The sequence below is a fragment of the Pezoporus wallicus genome, unplaced genomic scaffold, assembly GCF_028554395.1.
Source record: "Pezoporus wallicus isolate ANWC-B61680 ecotype Strahan unplaced genomic scaffold, APGP_CSIRO_Pwel_v1 contig_1876, whole genome shotgun sequence".
NCBI lineage: Eukaryota > Metazoa > Chordata > Aves > Psittaciformes > Psittacidae > Pezoporus > Pezoporus wallicus.
The window spans coordinates 1,582,554-1,602,345 of record NW_026638337.1 but is presented as its reverse complement, the minus strand read 5'-3'; the positions used below and the strand labels follow the sequence as shown (position 1 = coordinate 1,602,345).

Sequence of the window (19,792 nt, the reverse complement as noted above, 5' to 3'; positions counted from 1 at the left end):
TTGTGATTATATATGACTTTTATATTTTAGTTAAATGGATGTACTGATCCAAATATCAACCAAAGTTACTTCACAAAAATGGTAAGTGTATTTACAGAGTGAATAAGTTACATAGTTGTCAGAATAAAAGTGTCTCAGATGAGCAACAGGTTTACATGCATACATTTAACACTGGACAGCAGTTGAATGTAAGAAAAAAAAACCATACAGGTATGACTTTTATATATACATTGCAAATAAAATAAGACATCTCTTTAAAGAAACTTAACATGAGAACTTGCATTTCACGTTAATATTTTTACTTTTTATACTCAAAATTTATATTAAATAAAAATATGCATGCATAACAGTTCAAAAGATTTGACTCTGTGATGGGACTTTCTCCTACAAAATGGCAAGTTAAATTAGATCAACCATCCTTTAATAGTATAAATATATTCATAAAAGCAACCTTCTAGTAAAAAGCAGCCAAGGTCCATTAAAAAAAACAACAACAAAAAAAATCTACCAAGACCATTCATGATGCCTTGGGGGCCTAAGAACAGACCTTTGCAATATGACCCAGTACCTTCAGAGACAGTAGCCTAGTAACATTAAGAAATGTACTTCATAGCAGCTCGTTGTTTTAAGATACAATAATCATATTTGAATTACAGTGTACATTAAACTGTAGTCCATTTACAATTTGTTTCATATACACAGGCTCTCAGCTTTTGACCAACAAGTTTGTAAGATTCTGTGGCCAGCTTCATTCTGCCCATCTTTCACTCAACCAAATAAGAGAAAAAAGGAAAAAAATGTACAAGTTGTTTTTTTTTTTTTTTAACAAAAAAAAATATTATTTAGTGAAGGAAACATTGCACTTTTGCCAACCTAAAATTAATTTGCTATAAAGGAAGTATTGTTCAGTGTAGTAGGCTTTGGTATGCAATGGAAGTCACTTCTTCAGTAGTGAGTTGCAGTTGCTCAGTGAAATGCTAACTGATTTTTGTGCAACACAGAACAAAGGATGTTGTCCCAGATGCTCTATGCTACCTTTGTCCTTACAGTATTGCTACACATTTGAAGTTCAGCCCATCTCTTTTTAGAAGAAATCCTAAATGTAACAAGAGTGAGTACAGTTTGACCAAACCTTTGTAAGGCTGAGAAGACATTGAGCCACCTCACTCCAACAGGGCAGCACTCCCACCTTGAAAGAGGGCACAAGAGTCCTGTCAGAGACTTGTGCCGGAAATGCTGGAGTCTGGAAGAAAAGTATTGATGACCCGATAACTCTGAGCTCTGCGGATCATGTCACGGATCTCTATATTCAGTTCCATTAATTTGGTACAGATTTCAGTCAGGCTCTGGTTGGAGCCCACCAGTGCATAGGTGCCCGTCTGACCCAAAGTTTGATGCCTGAAGTAAATGTTCAGTAGTGTCTGGACTTCATCGTCAGAGCTACTTCCAAAGATATCATTGGGCCACAAAATCCTGCGATCAAACAGGAAGAGAATATGTGTATATTAGCACAGCACAGATGGAAGCTGGGTGATAGAGATCTCTAAAAGGAGAACTGACTCACACATGCTTATAAGCCAAAGCAAGTCACTGGTTTATGCTACTCATTTGTTAGTCAGTCTGTTATCAAGCACTGAAATCACATAAAAGCACAATTCTTACTATCTAAAAACCAAAGCTTAAGAAAACTCAAATAAGTGGAACTGGGCTGAATGTTAGCTGATGCCAGTGACATTCACCTATAAGGAATTAGTTCTGTAAAAATATTCTTAAGAGCCTCACAGAAGTACTTTTGATCTACTCAGTGTAATTAAACACCTTAATTGTTGCAAGCATACAAGTTTGTATTACTGATTTGGTACTGTTACTGTGGCACACTGCTGCAAAAGTTAGTAATATCAATGCCCCCATGTACCTTCTTGAAACAATTAATTATGCTGACTCAGCACATTATATGTAGTATAAAGTTAGGAAGGTAATAAATGTATACTTTTCTAATAACACAAAAGCCTAATATGAGCCATGTAGCAAAACTTGCCTGCATTCTCTTATTTGTCGCACGGCTTTAACAAGTTCATTGTTTTTCAAGCACTCCAGCATGGACTGAATAGCTGCTTCTGTAGAATTGAATGTGGGTTCAGATTCCATCGTCAGAGGCTCAGCTGCGATTGCAGCAGTAGCATCCTTAAGGTTTTTCTTCAACTCACTCAGTTCTCTTGACATATTTAACAGCTGTTGCAAGGAGAAAGATGAGAGATGGGTATTTTCATTCTCCACAGGCACCAAAGACAGTAGCTATTTCAAACCTGTACTATATTGGATGTACCACATTATGGAAAAGTTCCTCTTTTAACACAAGGGCATTTCTTGACCTCTGAGCTCTGTACAATATAGGGAAGACACAAACTACAGATTTTTAAGCTTTGTGCTTCCTTTAACCCTATACTGTATTTTTGGTTTGCTAAATGCAAGAGTACATCTAAACAATCTTTTATTTTTCACCCCTGCTACTTTTTTCATTCCATAGTGGATAGTTTAAGAAAACATAGACTTCTCCTAGCAATGATGCTGTCATTTATTTACAAAACACATGCAGCATCTGACATGATTAACAGATGGACAGGAATTGTACAACCCTCTGTCAGACTTCAAAGTTCACATGGCACAAGACTCATAAGTAAGTTAATAGTTAATTTCTAAAGTCTACCTTTTCATGCTCATACATCCTAGAAATAAGCACTCTCACATGAACTAATGATGGAACTTCCTTTCAGTAACAGCTTATGGCTCCAGCAAAATACGCGAATTTCATGGTAAAATAGCTCTTCCCCATATTATTGTTTTGCAGTTTCACATGCTGCATTATTTATAAAATTTCTAACTGTGAAATACAGTTACTGAAATCAATTCTCTTATAAGGAACACAAAATATTTCTAAAATTTAAGACTATTTTAAGATGCCTCCTGTCCTGTGTTCTCTTGAAAGTGGACACCCTAGTCACAATGAGCCAGCCTTCAGAACAGTGCCTTAAGATACAATAAATATTCAAGCTCTTTGTACTGCTACAGCATACCTGATAAAACAATTTCTATTTAGAGAGACTCTCTAAGCTATTTGAATATGTCATAAAATACATTTATAGCTTCAAATTTGTTTTACAACTACAGAGTACAATAACTTCTTCCCCTCAATAGTTTAAAATATATACACTTTACCAGGAGAAACTCACATATGGAATGGCAAGTTAAATCTTTCCTTAGATGATGCTCATTCAGCTTAAAGTAATCACCTCAAATATATTTCAAAGAATTACATATTTTATGCAATTGCTGAAAATAAACTTGACTAACAGTATTGTTCTTGTGATCTGTTTATTTTAAAGAAAGATACATAGATTTATCTAAAAACAAACGGCTACTTGGTTCAAAAGCGATAGTGTGCTGTGTGAAAAATAAGTAAAGAGGAAAGGCTGTAAAAATCACAGCGTTAAAAAGATGACATTAAGGTATTTAGTTAATTACATATTTAAAATAGATTTAATATTCAATGTTTAATGTAAACATTAAACTGATTTCAGTGTATTTATCTAGAGAATAAGAACGGGCAGTACGCTTGAAGTCAAAATATAAAGTAGTTCTATGCTACACACCTTTGTTTGCTCAGGTATGAGAGGATGCAAACCCATTTAATAGCTGCTGATGTTTCTAGTATAATGCACATGCAATGGAGAGAGTTTATATGGCTGGAAATTCCAACACATTATTCCAGCAAAAACATTAATTTTGCATCCAGATTAAGATTAATTTACCCAATTATTTTGTTATTTCCATGCTAACAAGTGCTCCTGGTCTAAGTGTCTCCACAAAGTTCAGAGAAAATCAGTCATGACCTAGGAAAAGGCTACTTTCTGTATGTGTAATGGAGGTTCATTTTCCTAAAAATTAAGGCCTCATTTAAAATAAAAATAAACCACTTGAAGATGTTCACATAGAGTAAGTCCCCAGTACATGTAAAGTGTGTGAGTGAAGGTAAGATTTCATGTATCATACTAGTATGTTACCATTGACTGAAATGACTTTTGAAGACTGAATGTATAAAAGATCACAGTCTCTGAAAGTACAAGAAATACAGTCTCTTGACCATATTTTAATGCAGATGCTGCTGTACTGAAGGATTTTGTCTGCAAACTTATATTCAGGGTGAAATGATGTAATCTTTGATGTAAGTCCATAGAAAGAAATATAAGAACATAGAAGTAAAGTGTTTTTTTCACTGTAAGATTTTTTAATTTGTTACATACCTCTGGCATGGAACTGACTTCATGCACTTGTCCGATAAGTTTACAGTAGGACTGAAAAAGCAACAGCAGCTGGAAGTGCAGTTTATATAATCTCTGACACAGTTCCAATTGCTAAGGAAAGATTTGTGGAAGAAAAATCATAAAGATCAGTGAGTTAGGCTAATTTTCAATAACTAATAAAACACAATGAGATAGTCCAGTTCTCAGAAAACATTGTTTTACTGGATTATGATCATATACTGTTTCAGAAAACAACATTCTTCTGCAGGTAAGTCATATATGACATTGAAAATAAAAATTAGGATGGCTAGCTCTCATGTAGCACACATCAGCATCAATCTCAAAGCAGCTTATATACATTAGCTTCACTATCTCCAATTTGCAGCTGGAAAGCAGATGCAGAATATGGGGGAAATTGCTTTGCTGCATGAAACATAAAACTCTTTAAAACTTCAGAAATGGCCAAAGAGCATTTCTGAGAGGATGGAAATCCAAGAGAGAAGCAATGAAGTAGTTGTCTAAGAGGTCAAAGCTTCTGCCTGCTTCTCTAAGGGAAGAGGGAGAGAGGCAATAAATCCATCCAGGAGCAGTCAGTAGGAAGTGCCAGCTCTGCAATTTAAACCTCAGCTCATGGATTTTCCACCATCTTAAAGAAACTATACAAATGATGGATGGATTTTAATGTTTAAGAGGACCTCTGGCTTCTACAATGTATTCTCTCAGATTAAGTAGATACTGTTCTATGTATATTAACTTGTTTCTTCCAGTGAGATGCGCAGTGCCACACAAAAGGTGTTGGGCACATTGAAGTAACACGTGATGGGCATGTCTGCCATAGGACTCAAGTTAATATGTTTATGATGCTGGCATTCATGTGCCTTTCAGGAGGGGGAATCTGGTAGTTCCACAGCTGGATCATGATGGGGAAGGGAAGCATATTTGATCTTTGGCAAATGACAGAAGAAGTGAAACTTCTGCAAGTACAATTGCATGCCAAACATGACAGAAAAGGAGAAGCAGCAATTAATGTCTTTGCTTCCTTAAAGCACTTCATACACGCTTAGCTACCAGCACGTACTTCAGCTACTTGCTGAACTGAACTGCAAATGCCAGCACAAATACTTTGAAAGTACTTTAAAAACATGATAAATGTTAATTTCAGTGAAGTTCTTATTTACATATGGTTCAATATTTAAGTGCCAGGGTTTTTATTAAGCCAAAATTAGAACAGCATCCTTATGCATTTCCAGTTTCAAAATCTCTGTACCCTCCATACAAGGCTGAGGGGTTGAGGTCAAGGAGATGTTCTTTGGCAAATTTCAGCTTTGTTTGTCAGGGAGGAGTGGACACCAACCACCACCTATGAACAGTCATCCAAGGGCACTGACAAAATCAAGTAGAGGTGGTCTCCTTCTGAAGGAGGTTTATAGAGGAGAACAGGAGCAAGAGGAGAGTGCCAAGACACGGGGTGTCAACCTGGCAGGGTTTGTCTTGCTGAAGGCCTGGCAGACAGGGCTGCTTGCACGTCAGCCCTGCTCTACCACAGCAGCGTCACTCAGCACCGTAAATTTGGCTGGTCTGAGCTCTGTAGTGATACACAGTTTCTGGTTTCCAAGTTGGTATGTTTTATGTTTGTTACTGGTGGTCAGGGTTGGAGTGTTCCTGTCCCAGATGGAATCCCACCACACCTGATAACGACACCAAAGACCCACAGGAAGTGAAGTAAGGCCCATCAGATCTGTAGTGGGGAAAAAAGGGAGGTAATGGCTGTTCAACCTGCTAGGACAGAACAGACTCATGGGAAGGGGCAAAACCTATTCGTGGCCAGGAGAATGAAGAGGTAAGGCATGAAGGATGCTGCCTGTTAAATAAACCTGCCCAGTGGCCATTCTCTGTAACTGAGGCCACGGAGCACCGCCATGCTTGCATTTGCGTGGCTGATCATTCTCCTCCCAAAATAAAGAGTGAATGTTTAGATACAGCCTCCTGGAAATGGTTCTGGCTTCTGTCATACTCTAGCCATGCTCTGCATGTCAGGGGGTGGCTGGCACCCCAGGCAGGGAAGGTGCTAACTGTTCACTCCTAATACCAGCCTGGGGACACACACTTGCCCCACGGTCCTTTTTTTATCCGGAACACAGCCACAGGTTCTCCAACAGGGATGCAATTCACTCTATTCAAATTTTGGAGAACCAGCAACATTATGTAACAGTTACATACACATCTACTTGATCTGTCAGGGAGTTAAAAGTTAATTGAAAACCAGGACACGGCACAACATAAAAGAATAAAAATCTCAAGATGGCTTGGCGTGTAACATGACTTTTTTCAGTCCTTACAGAACAATAATTCGGTTTCACCCTTCTGGTTGCTAACCTGAGTGAAAACAAACTAAGGTCAAATCAAAGACTCAAGTTTGACTCAGTATTCAGTTACCACATCAAGCAATTCCATCTTTGTTCTTCCTAAGTATTAGAAACCAATAGTGGTGAAACTATTAACATATAAACAAACACAATTTAAACCATATGTCAACTCTAAATTGTAGATTTGCATTAGGCCAAATTGAGAATTATGAATTCTAAAATAACAAAAAAGTTATCATCCACTTCAGCATATGACATACATTTAAATGCTTGATTTAAAAAAAAATTATGTAAATGCCCACTTAAAACATATGAAGGTGTCAGAATTTTGGTGCAGTATTTTTAGATTTCACAAAACACACATTAGTAAATTATTTTAGTCACTGCATGTAGAACCACATATTCTACAGGAAAATTATAATGAAAAAGGAAAACGTGCTTAGAAGTAAAACTGGGGTGTATTAGTCCATCTACAGATGGACAAAGTATATGAAAAGAACTTCAACTTACTGCAAGAGATTCCATTTGCTACACAGCAAGCATGGCACAGGAGAAAAGGAAAGGAAAGAAAGTATAGTGTCAGTGAAATGCATGCAATAGGAAGCACAGCCCATCTTTAATAGCATAACTTGTCAGCAGTATTAGCAATGCTTGCCTCAATCTCATAACTGGTTGGAAATATCACACACAACATGCACAGCTTCTTAATAAAATCAAACTTTAATTCTAATGGTAAATTCCAGTCTAAATACCCTCAGTTAGGTCTTCAGATTTATTAGTTCTGATTTAACCCACTCAGTAAATGCTGTAACTAACAAACACAATGACATCTGCCCAGTTACAGCCTGATGTCAGTGCATACGCACATAGTGTTACAAAACATTTGGAATCCTTATTAAAATTATTTACCTTATCATCTGTACAAAGGCAACAAACACAGAAATGTGAAATAATGCTAACTTTGTATAGCCTGACAAAGTGTTTCATTCTGGTTTCTTTCCATGGGCCTTACTATCAAAAAATGTATGAAAAGTATTGTCCCAAATCCTGCCCTACTCTTCTGTAAAACCATGACAAACTATGCTTCAAGCTCTTGTGATGTTTAATTTCATGCCTTTTACATTGCTTGAATAGTTTTCTTCTTCTATTTAGTACTCTTGAAAAAGCCCCTTTCTATCTTGGCTTCCATGCAGTTCACATAAATTAAGCTTTGCAAAGCTAAATTCAGGATAAGAGGACAAGAGCAGACAGATCACTGCACTCTAATAAATTCACAGGTGTGATGGTTTGTGTTTTTCAAATCTTGTTTGTCTCTGTCTCAGCTCTTCTGAAGTTTAGTGTGCCACCAACTTTCATTGGACTTTCAAAAAGATTGCAATCCACATATAATTTCTAATTTGTCATGGAATTTATGTTAAAGAAGGCGGGGGGGGGGGGGGGAAGGGGGGGAGGGGGAAGGGGGGAGAGAAGCAGAGTAAGGGAATTCCATGATCTTTTTTCCCAGAAAACACAGTCTTCTCTGTACTGCTTCCAAAATCATGGCAAGCCAAAAAACGGGGTGGGGAAGGGGTTTCATATTACATGAAAAACCCTTCTTCACAGAAAGAAAATATGCTGGATACAAAATCTGCCTAAACTATATGGATGCTCAACTCCATATTGCTGTATAATTTTATGAGTGCAACTTATTTTCCTCTTTCTTTCAGCATAAAATGAAATATTCCTTTGAAGTTGAAAAGACACTAATTATTGGACTAAGTGACAATTCTTTTAGTCCCAGGCAGCAAAGGCTCGGGTAGAATGATCCTAGCCTTCACTCGTGTTCTCAATGTCTAGTTTAATTCCTATAGTAAATGAAGTACTGGTTTAGATTAGTCGATAGACACTACGCAATTAGTGGTTTTGCAGCTGAAAATACCAAATGTTTAGAGTATTTGGATCACTCGCACAGTCCTTTATGCAGCTAGTAAATGCTGCACCTAAGGAGGATGCAGCAACACTCTGATTTAGTTTTTTAATTGAGACAGAGAATTACTATTTTGTACAATTAGCAGACAAGGAAGACAGCAAAGCACTAATTTTTAGATCATGGGTCTTCTTGCTTTTTTCAAGAATCATTTTTACATACTGAAAAGAGATGAGAGTTACACAATTATTTCTTAAGACATTAACACTTTGATGGCTACACAGTCTTCAGTTATTTACTGGCACAGAAGAGTCCCATCGTAACAAAATAACTGCTGTGTGCAAGGGGCTATTAATTATAAGTGCATTTTATTAAGGCATTCTATTTGATTTGATGTGCCAGCAGACAAAAGCTTTTCCCACAGTCTAGGAAAGTGGGTATATATAAAATTTGTGTATATATCAGAGAGAAAAAGAGATTCAGCATGTGCTGTGCATTCTTAAATATCCACTGGACTTGAAGGACAGTAGAAACTATTCTGTTTGGGGAAATCTGTAACACAGATGTGTTCCTCCTTTAGGAAAGGTGCCTACCTGAGCCAATTTTACCTCCCTGTCAATCTATGGGTCTGTCAAATAGCAGTCAAATAATTGGTTACTGAGTATTAAGAATGCCTAACTTAACAATGAGACTCACTGTGTCTTGAGTTTTACTGTAACTCAACTCAATTCCAGATGACTATGGTCCCAAGAAGTACACCTCCAGTCTTACTGGCATCCTAGAGTAATTGAATGTTTAGCCACAGGAAAAATCATAGCAACAGCGACATTCTGATTTTTTGGGGCAAGTTTTTCTGGTGTGCAGCACGTTGTAAATATCCACTAACAGTCTGAGTTTGCAAAGCCCACATCCATTAGCTCGTAGTGGGCTTTGGGATGAGCAAGGATTAAGGAAGGTGTATACCGACTTTGGACTTACAGAGTAAACTGAATGTCTCACTGGGAGATAAATACTTATTTGAATTAGCAGTTTTAATTGACAAGAAAAAAAATGACCTTTTATGTGTCTCTTTTCCAGAGAAAAAGACCCAAACAAAACCAGACTGACTAGATTCAAAAAAAGCCTTGTTTAGTAAGATTGAAGAGTGTACCAATAGCTGTACTCATCTGAGACTGTTACACCTGGACAGACAGCACAATGTCTGTCACAATACGTCCAGTTAATCTTTTGTCTATCAATTGACACCTATGTCGTTGAGACTCTGTTGTTCAATGTAGCATCAAAGCTTACAAATCAGAGACACATCCAAATCACATAATCTGTTGCAAGAATAAGAGGGTGGGGGGGAAAGACATTCTGGGACATGAAGCTTTCACCCCATCTCAGAAAAGTTGCTAGCTCCAGCAGCTGACCTAGACAACTTCTATTTCAAGCTTCTTCAATGTCAGAACAAGCAATCTCTGCCTTTGCCCATGTTTAGTAACAGTAACAACAGTCAACAAATCATGTGCAATTATTTTGAAATAAGATCTGATTAGAGAAACTGATGCCAAGTTAGATACCGGCATCAGCAGGCACTTGTGACGCAACTGCTTGTGCTAATGCTGAATTTGGTCTTATGTCTTGTCTGCAGAGGGGACTATTTTTACTTTAAGTGTTTTACCAAGCGGGGAGCTCTGAGAGCAAGGTGTTGCTTTTTTCTCCTTACAATTATTTATGAACCTTTTCCAGAAGCAGCCAGGTTTTGTGCTTAGCTAAGTTGTTGGGGTTTTGTTTTTTTTTTAGGCCAGAAGTCTCCAGCAGGATTTCAGGTCCTAGTCTAACCTTGGTTCTTCCTACAATTATTAGATTCTTTAGCGTTCAGGGTGAAGAGAAAATGAGAGGAAAAATAATACTTGACAGTCTGGGAGTAATTTTTCCTTGTCCCTTCCTAATCACATTCCTCAGTTTCCCTGGACTCTTCCTCCCATTACACTTTTGCTGAGTGAACAGACCGTTTCACAGGGAAGCGCTGCTTCAACTGAGAGATAAATGAGAAAGGGAAGAAAAGAAAGATGCCTATTGGTCAAATACCTACCATCCTGTCAACTTCCAAGGAATAATGCATTTTGGGCTGAAGGAACAATGATGGGGAGAAACCAGGGACTTCTGAAGGAATTAGAAACTTCTCTTTTCAGTCTGTTTGATAAGCAGTAAAAATACTAAACTTGGCTTCACAAAACACACATTTAATTCTGAAACAGAGAACACCTAGCTGAAAACAATACCACATAAGTGGAACATGACATTTACTAACTTCTAGATGCATTTAGGCCAGCTATTTGAGCTCAGTTCAGTTTATTTCTTCCTTCAGCACTCCTTCTCCTCTGCTTTTTCAAAAAAAGTAAATGTAGATGATCAACATGCATGTTCCAATAGTTACACCTCCCTATGCATAGTTTATCTCCCTCTCATGATGTACTTGCAGGAGAGGTAGTAGCATGTATTCCAGGTCTCTTTTCAGATTTAGGAATAGCTCACTTGTAACTTCCCTGTACACAATTCCTATTACAGAATAGACAGTATCTTATTTAAATGCACTGGAAGCTGCCTGTCACTTTTGCTGGTGCCAATAACAGGTGGGGGAAGATAGAACAGTTTTCCCACTGCCTGTGATTGCAGCCACAGGACTTATTAGCAAATTACATTTGCTAATAAGGTCAAGGAAGCCAAAATGCAGGGGTGGCAAGAGCTTGGGATTCTTGGGAAATGGCATAGAAAATAAAAATCAGGGAAGTTCAAAGATGAGAAGACAAACACACAGAAGTGGGAAGAGAGGTTAAGATAAAACCAGAAGAAAATAAAGTGAACTGGGGGAGAAGACAAAAAACTAATATAAGAATAAACCAAAGTATTTGAAAAAAATGGTTACAACAGTCAGTTGTGTGTTCTGAAAATGTCACCATTATCTTTCATAAGTTAAAATACATGGAAAGAGGAGATGTCACTTTTTTCTACATGTCATTGCTACTTCCTGATTTTGGCTAATTCTTTCCATCCCCCTCTAGTCCCCATCCCTCCATTCTTTTGTCTCCAAAAGGAAAAAAAAAAAAAAAAACCTCTACAAAATAACATTTCTCAATTCATTCTAAGCCACTAAGATACCAGCTGTTTCTTATAGCTTAGTATATTAAATAATAGGAATGCCTGCTAATGGTGCTGATTTCTGGAAAGACTGATTTGTTAACTAGAATCAACACACTGAATATAGATACTTATGTGTATATATGTATATGTATATGTATATGTAAAACTTGCTCAAAAGTGATATTTTGCCATAGCTATGAATACTTATCTACAGCATGAATTATTCCACTGGCCATTTTACAGTCTTTATTTCACAACTACTAACCTAAGCGTATTTCAACCAGGCAAATCTTGCTGTTGGGCAGACTGAGTGTATAACAGCTGCAGATAAAATGAGTGCAATGTGGAAATGTAGTACTCCAGGGATGATTTTCAGAGCCTCTGTGCTGTGGGAAACTGCTGCTGCAACATCTTTCTAAAACGGAGAGCATGCACAACCCAGACAGGGTTAGCTCTGCTTCCCTGTCTAGACTAGGAAGGCAGCAGTACTGCCTCTGAACGCTTCCCATTTCCTGTGGCCAGGGCTGAGACAACAATACCTTTGAGCCTTACATGTGAAAACTGGATTATGCCCAAGCCCAGCAGAGACACAAGGAGGAAGTACAGCAGGATCTTGTGGGTCTAAGAACAAGATCTATCAATCATATGTGTTACTTTACAGGAGAGAAATATTAGGGCTCATTCATTACCTTCTCTTCTGAGTCCCCTGGCTGGCAGGTAATAACTCCATCTCGTGAGCCCCCAGCGAACGTTGCTTTGCAGTTTGCAAGCCACTGTTTTGAGAGAGAAATTAAAAGAAGATATAAACACAACCTATGGTTTGATTGGAAGAAAAGTAACAAAATCTTAACTTCACAGCGTAGCATGTAAACAAATAAAAATCTGCGGTTACATTTTTTATTTACACAGACTGTGGCAATTTGCTTTGACTGTAATTTAAAAAGTGTATTTCTGATTTCTGATGGTATTTGAATTGCATAAACCAAGAAAATGAATTAATTACTGAATAAGGGAGAGACCCGGAATAATAAAGATGCCAATGTTTCTAAAATTAAGGGATACAATAGCTACATTTTTTTTAGTTCTGGTTCATATGTACAGGAAGAAACACTTCATGAATCCAGTACTGAAATATGTTTTTTTATCAGTTTAACCAGATCTGAGTGTATCTGCAGTCTCCTGACATAGCACACAGACATACAGAACAAATATTCACATGTACAAAACATAATCTAGCATACCGAGAGCGTTGCTTCTTTCCTGTTGTTGTATGTGTCCAGGTACTCCTGTAGCTCCAAAACACTGAACTTCAGCTTTTCAAGAAGGCCACAAGAGAGCAGCTGGAGAAATGAAATCAAAAAGTCTAGGAAATATGACTCTAAAAATATTAGCAGAGCAGAAAGTATTGTAAAGATCTTGCAAAAGTACACTTAGATTTACAGATACTAATGCTGAAAAATATATTTACACAAAATTATACATAAATAGAATACTATACTGAAAACTCAATAGCAAAAGTTGCACCAATGATAATGTGGAGTTGAAATTGTGTTCTGTGTTTAACACTTTTGCAGAGGACAGTAAAATACTGCACAAAGCTTAAGTAGTCATCTCCACAGAGGAACAGCTCTTCCACAGTCATGGCAGTGGGCCCAAGAATACACTTTGCAAGTTTCTACCTCTGTAGTTCTGTGTGAGGCCACACTGTCCTGATGCTGTTGCATAAACATGGGCCAGAATGAAAACAGCGGGAAGGGTCATCTCATTCATTCCCTAAAACTTATTTTTATCCTCCAGCTCACATCACCGTTGACTCAAATGAAACCATTAAACAAATTACCCTAAAAATATCTTCTCCTTTTTTTGTTTGTGGAGCCAGCAGGGTCAAGCAGGCACCTGTTTTATATCATTTTCTGGCACAAAGGCTTAACACATCATAACTGTTCTATGATTCTATATTGCCCATCTGCCAGTATCTACCTAATAATATGGAAAATACATGGAAATATGGTTAAGAATAAGAGACAAAATTAGAGATAGGAGTTGAGTATCTTTTTGACATATATACTCAGGAGTTGCTCAAAAGTAAAAGAAAGAGCCAGTAAAATAACACACTGCAACACAGCACATGCCTTTTGAAAAGAAATATACTCACTGTTTCTGCGTCTACAAAAAGGGTGGGACATTCTGAACATGATGTTAACATCTGAGAAGACCTCACAAACTTGGAGCCTATTCCTCGCAGGTTGTCTCCTAAGTAACTAGCTGCATCACAGGTTAAGAAGCAGAATCTTTTCTGAATATTCTGGAAATAAAAATACAACTTATTGTATTCTTCACTCAAGTAAAAGTTTCTTTCCTTTGCAGCAAATGGAATGATTTTTTCTGTCCACACAATAACATGTGCAAAAGAGACTGTTTCCCTATGGAGAACTGAATGTGTGCTCAAGGATACTGAATAATAGTTATTATGCCAGAGACAGCATACAGCTGGGCAACTGCAAAACTAATTACACAATTCATAATAATCTACTGCTGAAATACATTCTTTCTCATAAAGACGATTCAATCTTCACATAGCCTTTTATCCACAGGTAGCTTTTCTTTCTTGGTTGCAGAGAGTTAACAGAGTCGATCAGCACATGACTTTTTCTGCCCATTCCGGGCATTGTTTTGTTAGTATTCCATGTCAAGTGGCTAATCAGATAAGATAATGGACATCCTAATGCCAAACAGCAGCATGGAAAAGTCAGAAAAACCCTTTTGTTTTCCCCTGTGGGAAAAACTTTCTCACTAAAACTTTGTTGCTTGGGAGGACTCCAGGAATACTACATTGCATCCGGGAATTATTCTTCTCGGAAGATTTTTTTTGTGTTTCGAGTTGTAATCCAGTCAAGTCTTTAAGAAACATTCTAGTGCTGATAGTTTCTTTTCAGTGACTAATAAGTAGGTTGACTAATTAATAAAACCAGTCTGTTAGTCTTGCAGGAACTGGAGTAATTATATTGATAAATACACAGGAGGTTTCACTGACAAAATGTATCTCAGTAAGGTCAACTGCTCGGCAGGTGGGAGTAACATGAAAATATAAAAAAAATATAAAAGTATGCAGCATTTTTGTATGATTCATTCCACGTTACCATGGGCATTTTTCTGAGGTTAGGACCTGCATTACCATAAGCATGCCTCAGTGAAGAGAAGTGCTTCCCAAATACCAATCTGGATGACAGACATATAAATAGCCTGTTACTGTTCCTACACTGGAGCACTGAAGTTAAGTACCTAAAATCAAGTAATAACTGAATTCAGACTTTATTAATAACGTAAGCTGTTGGATTGCATGATTTTTTTTTTAAAAAGCTACATAAGCCCTCACCTTGTAGGTAGGGTAAACACTATGAATTTATAAAATGGTTAAAGACAAACTTCCTCTACAGACCAATTTCGTAAGTGCTTATTTGCGAATCTCTCCCTAAAGCATCTGAACTGACCATGTGAACATACTTGAAATCAGATAGATTGATACTTTTCTTACTGTATGTTTCTACCATCTTAACACAGAAACAAAGCACTATACATGTCACTCAGCACATGGATCAGATTCTCTGCTGCACTGAGTCTGTAGCAGAGATAAGGGGCTTCTACTAATTACCATCAAAACAAGTAAATTATTATTTTTATGAGCAACTAGCACAATCATCTGAATCATAGAACTTGGTGACAGTTGGAGATTTATTACTATGACGCCTTCTGAAAAGAAAAATACAGTCCAAGTCTTAGTGAAACTATTGCTGACAACTCTTCTGGCAAAGGAAAAAGATCTAGATTTGATCTTAATCCACTGAAAAGAGCTAGCTGAGAATGTGAAAGTGGAGTGAAATTTAGAAAAACAGATTATGGAACAGAGTCCAAGAGATGTTGGTTGAAAGGGACATCTGGAGAACATCTGATCCAACCTTTAGCTCAAAGCAGGGCTATTGCCAACACTAGATCAAGTCAACATGGCTTTGTCTAGCACAGTCTCGGAAGCTCTATGGTCAGACATTCCTCAGGCTCTCTGGGTAACATGCTTAGGTGCTGCAATGCCCTCCTGGGGAAAGTAATTGAGTTCATGAATCTTAGGCAGTGAAGGAGACATTACAGAAGTAATACAACTTACTTCAATGCATTCAGAATTTGCAGGAAGGAGCCCATAAGAAATAACTTCACGGGGAAAGGAAATAACAAGAGGTAGCCATTCTTTAGGAAAAAAAAAGAAAAAAGAAAAAAGAGGGAAGAAGCACATTCTGTACCACCACAAGATAGAAAATACGTTAAGACATACACCTGCCTATATCACAGATATTTCAGTCAGGCAAATACTCATGCAAAAAAGAAGAACAGAAAGTGAAACTGTGTTAAGTTACTAACTTAAGTTAGTAACTGTGTTAAGTTACTACCAAAACCAGCACAGAAACGTGGGCATGATATGCCAATGACAGAATGCATGATATGCCAGCAAGAGAAAGGAAGAGTGTCAAGAAGCAAAGTAGAAATAATTAAGAGGAAGGCCAAGGAATCACAACGTAGAGAAACACTAACAGATGCTACTGAAAAGACCAATATGTTTAATGCCTTCTTTTGCCTTATTGCTCCCAGAAAGAGCATCTGTGTACAGGTAACTGAGACATCTATGAAAAACTCTGGTGAGAAAATATCTTGCTAGTAAGGGCTTGGATATTTTTACATCTTTGCAGATTAGGGAAACATCCTATGATGGTTACAATACTGGCTAAAGAGGCCTAGGAACCATAACAAGTATTTTTGAGAACTTAAAGAACCCAGGGTGTTCTTATCTCAAAAAAACCCACAAACCCAAACCCAAGAGCAAAAGAATTAAACACAAATTTCAGGAAATGAGAGAACATGTAAGATATGAATAATAGGCAGTACAGATTTGGCCAGATAAAATCATATGAAACCTTAATTTTCATGAAGGGCTAAAATTTTCTATTAGGAGGAGAAGCAATTGATATGTTATACATTAATTCATTTACTGCCTTAGAAGTAAGGCAGAGAATCCTGGTCCAGAGGTAACTAGGTGTGCAAAACCATATTATGAAGTTAATAATCAGCAGCTCACTATCCTATTGCTAAGATAAATGGAATAGAATTCCACTTGGGACTCTGTCAGGCACTAACCAAGTCATTAATGAAAATACTGAATAATGGAAGATGCTTCATGCTTATTAAGTACATGGATGGTTGAGCTGCAGGGGCTGCAAATTCTTTGGAAGCCTGGATTAGAATTCAGACTGATTTTGATAAACTGGAGAAGTGGTGCATGAAAAGAAAGACAAGGTTGTACACCTAGGATAAAACAGTCCACAGAGAACAGTCAGGATGGAGAATAACCAGGGAGGCAAACTTTTGCAGAACAATATCTGCACACTAGATTGGGTTACAAGTGGAAAACGTGCAGTAGTCAGTAGAGAGAAATTTTTCAACAGGAATACCTTCTATAAGATAGGTAATCCTTTATAGTCAGGGCTGGTAAGAATTTAGGCTGAAATACAGGCTCTCTCTTGCTTTTCAAGTAATAAACAGCCTACTGAAGAGAGCCCATAGTGGTAATGGGAAGTTAAGGTGGCTTATGGGAAAGCCAAAAGAAATGGGGTTAAATAAAAGAAGTTTGGGATAGGTGAAGTCATGGTAATGGTCTTTAAACTGCAAAGAAGAGAATAAGTACAACTGTGTATAGAGCAAGAAACAATGGGCATAAAACACAGAAAGACAAGTTTTCAAGCAATTAAGGAGAGCTTAAGCATTGGACTACACTACCTAGGAACATTGTGAAGTTCCACCTGAACCTAGAGGTTGAGAACAGTCTAGAGAAAAAAGTTAAAAAGCATTTGACAAGCACGAAAGCGACAGTTGATCCTGTCCTGGGCAAGATAAGGAATATAAAAATCAGTTGTCTTCCAGCACACATCTACTCATGTGTTTTAACAGTTCTAGCTTATTTTATGAAAATAACTTCCTCAAAGCATTTCAGTAATGGTTTCGTCAAAAGCTGATCAGCCCACTGTTTAGATTCAAGAAAACATATCCTTCCTTTACTGCTTTCCTTTTCAGATATTCATAAAAGCACCAATCCATCTATGGCTAAGAAGATAAGCCTTGAACAGTGTTTTAAAACCATTAAAAATAAAAAAGCAAGAGATTGTACTTTGGTATGTATACATATATATATATATATAGTACTTCACTAAATATATCTTGTAATTACATGGACTATTAGTTCTACAGAAAATTATCATCTCAGCTATGTCCTTTTGGGTGCAGATTACAGTGGCTGTAATCTTTCAAGCAAAGTCTAAACACAGTATATATTTTATTACATGGGACTAAAGCGAATAATAATGCCAACCACAGGCATACTATGAACAGCTGTATGATTGCATATAGTCACTGTGTCAATGTAAATAATAACAACATATTCTTAAATGTTTTCTTCTTAACCTCAGGTTTCCTCTTCTGGGAAGAGGACTTCTTGTAATAAAACAGCTAGGCTGTGGAAACTACTTGCTAGTTCTCAAATCTACTTGCCTTGGAATTGGCTGGTCTGCTGGCAGACACTGATTTGATGAAATACAAAGAGGCAGCTGTAAAGATAATCCAGAGATCTCTGAGCTATGACCCGTTTACAGGAAAAGTACTTCAGTAATTTCAGGAATTATAAACAAGTTTAACGTGTTGAGGGCAAACATACCATTAACTTGACACAGACTGAAATGTAGGTGCCCTGGAAAATGCACTTCTTTCACTTCACCAAGTATTGAGCTGACAAGCTCCTCCAAACAATGGTTTTGTTTCACAGTTGAATATTTTGGCAGTACTTTGCATTGCAAGCCTAGCACATATTTGGCTTGTTTTTGAAACTTCATGTTGGTGAGGGTCAAAAGCCTTTTAAGTTTTAGCGCATGAGTAGCAAAGTTTCATGGTGCAAACACAATGTAATTTCAGACAAACTGGGATCTTATGACAAAAATCTGGGAAAATAATACTTCTATCTTTTAACCTGGAAGAGGAGAAAAAAGATACTTTTATAAAATAACAATATGGCTGTGACTCCAGCTAGAAAATTCTGGTTTGCTAATACCATTAACATTTTTTAAGAATTATTTTTATTACTGTTACTTAGGTTTTACTGTTACTGATTTTTTTTTTTTTTGAGAGCAGTATTGTAGCTTTTTCCTTTAAGTATCAACTGCAGAAAATGAGTAGGCCATCTTCTGAATATAGGGCAAGCACAACAGCAAATGTCATTTTTGCAAGGTAAAACAGGTATTTAACAGGTAATGCTCAGGTCCTGCATTACACAGGATTATTTATTTGGTTTTCAGAAGTGTGTTACCAGTTCCCTTTCACCTCTTCAAAGAGAACAAAAAGGACAAATAACTCAGAACACTTGAAAAGGGCTATTAACCTCTAGGACTGCAATAATGGCAGAAAAGCTGAAAACAAAGCATGAAGAAACACAGAACTAATTTTCAAAATTGAACTGGCATGCACTGAAGTCTACCCTCTTTTTTGTTTTTCCTTCCAAATGGCTATTTACCAGTATTTAAAAGGCACCCAAACATTACAGTGGTGTAATGTTTAAAGGAGGACACAGTGCGCAGCTAGAGAAGATGTCATGAACTCTGGTGGAGCACAGAAGAAACAGGATGGAGAAGAGATTCTTACTGTGTGATGCTTCTTTCTTATAAGGATAGCCCTAAAGATATAAAAAGGTCTTGAGAGTGTATAATTATCAGTAGGGTACTAACTGCTAATAAAAAATGGTGTACTCTTGAGATCATGGGTACTTAAACTCTGCATGAAGTTACCTGGCTGGAAGTTCACTGTTGCAGCATGCTAAACATCCTGCAGCTGCCTCATATAAGACAGAAGAAACAATTAGAAAATGATTTAAATTTAAATTACAGATAAGAACAGGCAGTCATTCCTAAGAACAGCTTCTACAGTTGACTTTTTTTTTCTTATCTTTTTGCAAGATTCTTATCTTTGTGAGTATGCAGTTTTAGAAAGGAAAAATGTATTTCTAATCT

The 19,792-nt window shown here is 37.2% G+C and overlaps 1 protein-coding gene across 9 annotated transcripts in view; it reads right to left on the bottom strand.

Moving 5' to 3' along the window:
* Positions 1 to 19,792, bottom strand: part of FRY (FRY microtubule binding protein) — a 230,182-nt gene continuing 210,390 nt past the window's right edge. For 7 of the 9 annotated variants that reach the window (XM_057410413.1, XM_057410416.1, XM_057410415.1 and 4 more), the window contains 7 exons: positions 13,855 to 14,004; positions 12,941 to 13,039; positions 12,389 to 12,472; positions 7,178 to 7,195; positions 4,302 to 4,412; positions 2,039 to 2,232; positions 1 to 1,473 (listed from right to left, as the gene is read on the bottom strand). In XM_057410413.1, coding sequence (XP_057266396.1) covers positions 1,215 to 1,473; positions 2,039 to 2,232; positions 4,302 to 4,412; positions 7,178 to 7,195; positions 12,389 to 12,472; positions 12,941 to 13,039; positions 13,855 to 14,004 — 915 coding nt within the window. In that variant the 3' untranslated portion in view covers positions 1 to 1,214. The remainder of the gene's footprint in view (positions 1,474 to 2,038; positions 2,233 to 4,301; positions 4,413 to 7,177; positions 7,196 to 12,388; positions 12,473 to 12,940; positions 13,040 to 13,854; positions 14,005 to 19,792) is intronic. The other 2 variants (XM_057410408.1, XM_057410412.1) reach the window with 1 other exon arrangement.